The following is a 10,000-nucleotide window of genomic DNA, read 5'->3' on the forward strand; positions in this document are numbered from 1 at the left end:
GAACTTCTCTCATAACATTTTTCCATCTAGAGGTTTTGCCATTTAGAACAACTCTGTTTCCGATCATTTAACCAATTAATAGTCCAACTTAATAGACTACCACTTACTCCGTATGAAGCTAGTTTAGTAAGTACTCCTTCATGGGAACGGTATCAAAAGCTTTTGCAAAGTTTAGATATATTAAGTTTATATTGTTTCTTTTGTCATAATTCGAGATCACTGTGTTGTAGAATTTAAGTAAGTTAGTCACGCAAGAACGTTTCCGTCTGAATCCATGCTGGCTATCATTTATCAAACAGTTACTTTCTAGATGATGTTCGATAGTATCTCTGATGATAGTTTCTATATTTTTCCTACAATGGAAGTCAAGCTTATGGGCCTATAGTTATTTGGTTTCTTTTTGTCACCTCTTTTGAATATGAGAATAACGTTAGCCAGCTTCCATTCTCTTGGGACATCTCCGGATATGATGGATTTCTTGAAAATAATTTCTAATGAAGCAATAACCTCATTTTTCATTTCCTTTAAGATTCTTAGATGCCAACCGTCAGGTCCTGTTTTCTTTTACACACACACACACACACACACACACACACACACACACACACACACACACACACACACACACACACACACACACACACACACACACACACACACACACACACACACACACACACACACACACACACACACACACACACACACACACACACACATACACACACACACACACACACACACACGCGCACACACACACACACACACACACACACACATATATATATATATATATATATATATATATATATATATATATACATATATACATACATATATCTGTATAACATATTTTTCAACAGTGTATCTAATGAAAAAAAATCTTAATTGCTTTATAAAACCATGGGGCTCACATTTTTCTCACTTCTCCAGATATATTTTCTAACGCTGAACTGAAGGAGAAAATAGTTTCTAATATATCCGTCGTGTCGTTGTCGTTGGGACTCAAGGACAGATATCCCAGAGAGGCAGAGAAGCAAGCCTTGAAGATCTTCAACAAATTTATTGGGAACATTAATTTCAACGATGAAGATGCCAAGGCAATCACTGAGGTAAGCAAAAATCAATCTAGTATATTTTATGATTTGTGTGTGGATGCTGTTTTGACTGAGCACAAAAGTAGGTTATTACAGCCGTTTGGGTAGTTTAGTTAAAGGTCTTGTCCATCTGTTGTGGCGACGAAAACGATCTAATCGTCTAATGATTGGGGTCAATCTCGGTGGGTATACATATGACTCGTTTGGCCGATCCTCGACCGGAAGGTTCTCTGGCAGTGTGGACATGTATTGGTGGTGTGCTGGTATTGCTTTTCTAACTTCCGTATGTTGCAGAGCTATAACAACCCTGTTACTTTACCAGATTTTTGCTCCTTTTCGAAGCGCTACTTACCATTTACCACGGCCATGTGCTGTGCACTCCCATGTAATATTATTGATATTGAAGGCGTTCAGTGTAGTTTTTATAGTGTCCTTATAACGCTTCTGTGGGCCTCTAAGGGAGCGTTTGTCTTGGTGGAGTTCGCTATAAAACAGTTTATTTGGAACCGGTGGTCATGTGAACTACACGACCCACCCGGCTAAGCTGTGATTTCATGATGATGGTGTGGATACCTGGGGACTTCTGTGTCGGGTATCATATTTTGCCACTTTATGCAGAGGAGTTTCCTAAAACGAGTGGTGTGCAAATGTTCATATCTTTAGCATGACGTTGGTAAACCGTCCGCATGTCACAGCCATAGAGCAGGTTGGCAGAAAATATGACTAGGTATAATTTGATCTTCGTCGGTAGAGTAATACCATCCTTTTTGTGCCGCTTTTCCGAAGGAAGTACTCCATTTATTGGTTTTAACGTTCACCGCGTTCAGCTGCTCTTCCTTGATGTTGGCTCCGATGTATGGCATTCCAGGGGTTGGCTGCTGCATTACTACGGACTTCTTTGTGCTGATCGTGAGGCTGAAGTTACTGCAGGCCACAGAGAACAATCATATCTCTGAAAATGATGACCGATATGTATTTACTTGTACGTTCATACATTTTCCTCTCATCTGAATAAAAGATCTATGAATAAATGTTCCTTATAATATACGAATATTGCAATCTTGTGCTGTGTCTTACTACATTGCTTCTGATCCGGGGAGTGGGAGGGAGACAAGGATGACCCTTCATCCACTAGGAGCTAAGATGGATGGGAAACAAAGGTGACAGAAGGGAGAAGGATTTGTGGGGATGAGTGCATGTCTTCACTGGCTACAATCCCTTTAAAGAAAAAAAAAGGCCTTTGGTATGTAGATAGATAGCTATAACCATTATGATGGTATATATTGTAAATAACGTGTTGTAACATGTTGTATGCTTGTAGAATGTGTCATATAGCATGTGTACTGCATGTTGCGCGTTGCGTGTACAGAAACATGTTGCCTACAATATAGAATATCTTGTGTATATATTGCATATAGCATGTTACATGTTGCTTGTAATAAATTGTATGTGACATGTTATATGAGACCTATTTTATATATCATGTTGCATATTTCACTTATAATGCGATTTTTTTTTTTGCTGGGGCACACTAGTTAATGGTAAAATACAACAACTCTCATTATATCTTTTAACTTTTGTAAGAGTGGAAGACCAACATATACAGTATGTAATTATTGACAAACTTAACATTTCCGAACCTTCCAGGTTTACAGCGACTTCCTCTTCCACATTGCGCACGACGTGACAGCAATGCTCCAGAGTCGACATCATCCCGTTTTTCTCTTCGAACTTCAGCACAGAGGACAACGATCCTTTTCAAACGATATTAACGTGGATAATGTCAACCCCACCATAGGACGAGATATTCGTAGCTGTATGATACATGAGATAATACTGTAGTACCTTGGAATTTGTTAAACTTAGATCACTCTCCTCCTGAATGTATAATGTCTAATTTGATATATTTGAAGTAATAAATGAAAAGTGTGAATTCACTGTAGTAAACATATTAGTGTCATCGACAAGGAAAGAAAAGGAAGCTGACCAAGAGACTAGTAGATAGTTTGTCAAAGGGAACTTGTTGAATCACTTTGTTAGGAACAACAATTTAGCTTCTACTCGTACTTATAAGAATTTTCAAAATTGATAATAACCATAAAATCAAGAAGATATTACAATCTTTCCATATCTGGAAGCCGTTGAAAACCAGACCATATCATATCTATGAAGCATCTGCTCTTCTAAAGTTAATTTCAAACGATATGTGGCACTATTCATATATGCAAAATATGAATAACTCCAGCAATTGATCTATAGTTAATTTTGCTTTACTATGTAGGTGGCAAAAAATTAAATGCAATAGATAATCAATTCAGTAATTTGGCGTTAATTAACATGTCGATCAATTCCAGCGACGGCTTTTATGTGTCTGTTCTTTTGCTGATTTTCACTATGTCCTCTAGATTTGTAAACAATTTTGATTTTTTTCATTAACATTTTCACCTATAAGAGGACACTAGTGTGTAGATAATATTACTGAATTACGTACATACATATACCATGGGCTTTTTCACCCTACACGCGGGGTAGCCAAAAAGAAAAAGGCAACCCCCGTGTAAGGGGAAAAAGCCCTTGGTATATGTATGTACGTAATTCAGCAATATTATCTACACACTAGTATTTTCTTATAGGTGAAAATGTTAATAAAAAAAATCAATATTGTTTACAAATCTAGAGGACATAGTGAAAATCAGCAAAAGAACAGACACATAAAAGCCGTTGCTGGAATTGATCGACATACTAATTAACGCCAAATTACTGAATTAATTATCTGCTGCATTAAATTTTTTGCCATCTATTCATGCATTTTTTTACAAATAATAATTAGTAAACACGTGTTAGATAATTTCTGTGTAACAGTTGCTTTTTCGGAAATTGTGACAAAAATGAACAGATTCATGTCAATGCTACTTAACGCAAGAATTACTTTCACAATCTTTGATGAACAGTTTCCAAAGTACATTTTAATACAGCCCATTTACAAATAGTAAACCTATTCAAAAGAATAAGAACATGCATATTTTATCAATAATTATGACAATTAGATTTTCGAGAGATATTCAAGTGTCCAGTGGCAAAGAAAATTTACCTCAAATCAGTAAACGACCACTGGAAATTGTAAAAAATAACCAAAACTCACATTGATTCGTGAATTTGGCTAGATATACATTTAAAAGAAAAGTGATAAGTAAACTGACGAGTGGATAGATGCTTAACTGGACATATGACTAATGTATAACATGTAAATGAATAAGCTTAGTTTAATGAAAATATGATTAATAGAATTGATAAGTTGAAAATAAATCAACAGGTAAATAGATAAACAAATTTACACAAGTAAATTCAAGACACATGAGTACACTTATTAATGGGTATGTAATCATACATGTGAATAGATTTGCAATTTGATCTCCTTATTTATTTATTGACAAATATATTTGCCAAAGTGTTAGAGTGCATACCATTTCGAGTATATGAATATTTACTTGATAACACAACTCCAAGAAATTTGTCCTTCTGCAAAATGTTATAGCATTTCACTTTTTCCGCAGGGATCTCCCACGCAGATGAGCTCTTCTACCTCTTCGAAGGAGGCATGTTCGAGCTCTTAGATAAAGAGGAGGACCTCGCACTCCGAGACAAAATTGTTGCATTGTGGACAAACTTTGCTGACACTGGGTAGGTCTTCTAGTTTGAAGAATTGAGCCCTTAGATAAAGCCAGTACATAGAGGTATTTTACAGTTCATGTCTCAAAGAGGTCTCATCAGGTTTGGATGTCTTCATTTCAGAAACCCCACGCCAGATGATTCGCTAGGATTCATATGGGAGCCAGTAACCGAATCCTCTCTTCATTACCTCGCTCTTCAGCCAGAGATGACCATGGAAAAGGACACTAGAACAGAGGTTTGGGAAAAACACTGGGTTACGTAAAATTGAGACCTTACAAATATAAACATTTACATGTTCATGTACACACACACACACACACACACACACACACACACACACACACACACACACACACACACACACACACACACACACACACACACACACACACACACACACACACACACACACACACAAACACACACACACACACACACACACACACACACACACACACACACACACACACACACACACACACACACACACACACACACACACACACACACACACACACACACACACACACACACACACACACACACACACACACACACACACACACACACACACACACACACACACACACACACACACACACACACACACACACACACACACACACACACACACAGGGTGGCGGAGTATTAATTTTGACTATTAAAGATGTAACAAAAATAACCGAAGGAGAAAATAATGTAGAATCAATTACAATACAAGTTGAAAACAAATATATGAAGAGTAGAAAAATTGTAGTGGTGTATGTGCCCCCCCAAACCACGGTCCTGGGCAGAAAGTAATAATTCCAAAATATTAGAAGATACAAAATGCGAATTAACTAATATACTGAAGGACAGAAGAAAGATAGTAATCATGGGTGACTTTAATTCAAAAGAAATATGTTTGGAGGAAATGACAGTGAAGAGTGGAGAGGAACTCTGGGGCAACGTCCTGCTCGACATGACGATCGAATACACAATGACTCAGTGGATAAGGGAAAATAACAGATACAGAGGTAGTGAAGAACCATCAAGGCTGGATTTAATACTTACAACAGAGCCTGAAATTGTCGAAAAAATTTATTACAAAACTCCGATAGGAAAAAGTGACCATGTACTAATAGAATCTGAGTTAAAAGAGCAAATGGTTCGAAGTAGAAATGAAAAACATAGAATAGGAAGACTAATGTACAACAACAAAAATTTTGAGAAACTCTGGCTGGGCGGGTTAGGGCGTCGTTACTTGCGGCGAAGGTCTAGGAGATGGCGGTTTGAATCCTGCCACCGGCGAATTTGAACCAAGGGCATGGTTCATTAAATTCCACACTACAAAGTTCTCTGTGAGGGGGACCGTCCTAGTTTTCCGATAGGGTTGGTGGTGACGTTAAACCATATCATCAAAAAATTCTTTCGTCTTTTGCAACGCGAACTGGGAAAAATTCCTAAATGAAGAAACAGGGATGGAATAGAAATGGAATATACTAAAAGAAATTTATTATGAGGGAGGGAATAAATACGTACAACAAAAAAAGGAAATAGCATACATAAAAATCTGGTACAACAAAAAGTGTAATGAGGCTAAGGATAAAAAAGACAAAGCTTGGAAGAAATGAAAAAAGACAAGAAAACAAGCAAATGGCTAATGTACATCAAACTAAGAAATGATTATGTAAAAATACGCAGAGATGAAAAGAGAAACTACGAAAAAATAATAGAAAAATGTAAGGAAGAACTCAAACTATTTTACAGGTATGTAAATGGTACATACATACATACATATACCAAGGCTTTTTTCCCCCTTCCAAGGGAGGTAGCCAAAAAGGGAAAGGCATAAAAACACTCCCACCCATTTCATCCCTAAATACACTCCACACCCCTCCCACCCTCCCTCTCATCTGAGCACCTCCTGGATGACGGGTCATCCCTGCACCCTGCCCACCGCCCTGGGTCAGAAGCAGTGTCGCAAGACACAGCACATCCACAGCAAGGCCGCTTCATTTAATCGGCGACCCCCCCTCTCCGTCCCCCCTTGCATATAAGGAGAGGACGGGGAGAAATCCCTTCGGGCTGCGTCAAAAATTACTCACACATACTACCCCACCCCCCACCCCCCCGCCCATTCCTCCTCATGCAATCAAAACATCATCCATATACAACCATTCTCCACTTACCTCTGTCTTCCGTCCTCTCCCTTCCTTCCTCAACAGACATTCCCCTCTTCCCCAAAGCCCCCTTCACCCCATCCATCTATCTCATCCTAGGACGTCCCCTCATGTTCACTCCCTCCACATCTGCCTTCCACACCTCTTTTACTAGTCTTTCTTCACTCATTCTTTCCATGTGTCCAAACCATCCTAATATTCTTTCATCAACCCTAACTCTCAAATCCTTTTTTACCCCTGTTCTCCTCCTCACCTCCTCATTTCTCACTCTATCCAGCCTAGTAATCCCCACCATACTTCTCAGACACCTCATCTCAAACACATTCAAACTCCTTCTCTCTTCTTCTCTTATGTTCCACGTTTCTGCCCCATACAGTGCTGTTGGCACAATCACTCCTTCATACAGTCTCCTCTTCGCATCCATTCCCAAATGTCTATTCCTCATTACACTCTTTAATCCACCAAGGCATTTACTCGCTTCTCTCAATCTACATTCTACCTCCACCTTCACTCCACCTTTTCCTGCTACACTTGCACCCAAGTATCTAAAACTATGCACTTCCTCCAGTCGCTCTCCCTTAATGTTCACTTCCAGTCTACTGCCACTTTCACCCCTTGTACATCTCATCACCTTACTTTTACCCACATTTATCTTTAGCTTTCTTCTATCACATACTCTCCCAAACTCTGCCACCAGCTTCCTCAATCCCTCCTCTGACCCTGCCACAAGCGCAGTGTCGTCCGCAAACAACAGCTGGCTCACCTCCCACTTTTCTCCATTTTCTTTAACCATCTCCAATCCCTTACCCACTACCCTAGCATTCACCTCTCGCACCACCCCATCCATGTATAAGTTGAACAGCCAGGGCGACATAACGCATCCTTGACGAAGTCCCACCTTTACTTCAAACCACTCACTCTCTCCATTTCTAATCCTGACACAAGCTCTACTACTCTCATAAAAACTCTTGACAGCTCCCAAAAGCTTTCCTCCTATCCCATAAATCTGCATAACCTCCCACAGTGCCTTTCTGTCTACCCTATCATAAGCCTTTTCCAGATCCATAAAAACCCAAAAAACATCCTTCCCCTTTCCTATAGCTTTCTCACATATCTGTCTTACCACAAAAATCTGATCTACACAACCTCTACCCGTCCTAAATCCACACTGTTCCTCACCAATTACTCCTTCTGTTCCTCTCCTAATCCTCTCAATTAAGATCCTCCCATAAGCCTTCCCTACTACACTTAACAGGCTAATCCATCTGAAACTACTACATTCACACTTGTCCCCTTTTCCCTTGTAAAGAGGAACTATACAGGCACTTCTCCAGTCCTCCGGTACTCTACCATCTCTCCAGCAAACATTAAATAACCTCACCAACCAGTCCACCATCACTGAACCTCCCTTTTTCAGACATTCTGCATGGCATCCATCCAGACCAGGTGCCTTACCTGCTTTCATCATCTTTACAACTGCCTTCACCTCATCCTTCCTTATTTCTCCTCCATACTCCTCACTCATCACTCTCATTTTCTTCGCATTTCCCACTGCAGCTATCTTTCCTTCCCTATCCTCCTTCACATTTAGCAACTCCCTAAAATATTCTGCCCATCTTCCTCTTACTGCCATCTCTTCCATTATCATCTCTCCATCTGTACCTTTTACCTTTTCTTCCCTACTTGATTCGCCTCCTCTTCCTCTCTTAATTTCTTTCCAAAACATCTTTTTTATTACTTTCAAAATGTTCTGTCATACTCCTACCCCATTTCACATCTGCTCTCCTCTTTGCCTCCTTTACCTTTTGCTTTACTTCTCTTTTCTTTTCTTTGTACGTCTCATATGACTCCCCCGTCCTCTTTTGTAACCAATCTGTGAATGCTCGCTTCTTCTCTTCTACAACCTTCTTTGTTTCCTCATCCCACCATTCACTACCCTTTCTTCTATTTCCCCCTGTCCTTCTTGTTCCACACACCATCCTTGCACACTTTAAGACTCCCTCCTTGAACCATCCCCATTCCTCCTCCACCCCCATCTCTGCTCCATCCTTTACTCCCTCCCACTCCTCCTTCAGCTTCTTTCCGTACTCCTTCTCCTTTTCCTTTTCATTCAAGGAGTTCACTCTAAGAACCTCCCTACCTTTTGTCCCTTTCCTCTTTCTCCATCTATCCTCCACTCTCAGCTTACCTTCCACCAAAAAATGATCTGATATTCCCCCACCCTCTCCCCTTAGCAAATGTACATCCTTAACTCTTCCTATCATAATCCTATTTACCACTACATAATCCATTAGCGCTCTATCTACCACCCTTCCCTCCACCACCCTCTCCCATGTGTACTTATGCTTGACTTTCTTCCGAAATACTGTATTTGCTATCATCAACTCTCTTTCTAGACACATTTCCACCATCAACTCTCCACTACGATTCCTTCCTGGAACTCCACACTTCCCAACCACTCCATCGATTGGACCATTTCCCACCCTAGCATTAAGGTCTCCCAGTACTATTACATTGACATTTCTTCCTAAACAGGTAGTGGAGTGGAAGGAGGTTTCCTCAAGGATAATGTGGATGAAGGTGAAACTGGGAAAGGAGATGTGGGTCTTTGTAAGTGCATATGGGCCTGGCAGTGAAAAGAGCGTGGAAGAAAGGGAGGCCTTTTGGATAGATTTAAATGAGTGCATGTAAATGGTAAACTGAAGAATAAACAAGAAATAGAAAAGCTGCGCCAGGGTAAATACGAATATACAGAAGAACTGGAAATGGCTGAAATTATGAACAACCACTTTAAATCCGTATTCACAATAGAAAACTCACCTAACTGTGAGGAAATAGATAGATATCCCCCTCAATTAAAGAAATAATTGTAACACAGAAGGAAATCAGTGACCAAATCAAAACCCTTGATGTCAGAAAATCACACGATCCAGACGGAATTGCAAATTGGATACTGAAAGAATGCATGGAGGAATTAACAGATAAAATATACAATATAATTATATTCTCACTTGAAGAAGGAAAGGTGCCACAGAACTGGAAGAATTCATATATTGTACCGATTTATAA

General features: G+C 39.6%; 1 protein-coding gene across 3 annotated transcripts in view; it reads left to right on the forward strand.

Moving 5' to 3' along the window:
• LOC143035854 (juvenile hormone esterase-like) overlaps positions 1-10,000 on the forward strand; it is a 96,784-nt gene that overhangs the window by 69,189 nt on the left and 17,595 nt on the right. For all 3 annotated transcript variants that reach the window (XM_076202944.1, XM_076202946.1, XM_076202945.1), the window contains 4 exons: positions 934-1,112; positions 2,745-2,913; positions 4,652-4,778; positions 4,890-5,004. In XM_076202944.1, the coding sequence (XP_076059059.1) occupies positions 934-1,112; positions 2,745-2,913; positions 4,652-4,778; positions 4,890-5,004 (590 nt within the window). The remainder of the gene's footprint in view (positions 1-933; positions 1,113-2,744; positions 2,914-4,651; positions 4,779-4,889; positions 5,005-10,000) is intronic.

The sequence above is a fragment of the Oratosquilla oratoria genome, chromosome 19, assembly GCF_046742065.1.
Source record: "Oratosquilla oratoria isolate Oo_2021 chromosome 19, ASM4674206v1, whole genome shotgun sequence".
In the NCBI taxonomy this organism is placed as follows: domain Eukaryota; kingdom Metazoa; phylum Arthropoda; class Malacostraca; order Stomatopoda; family Squillidae; genus Oratosquilla; species Oratosquilla oratoria.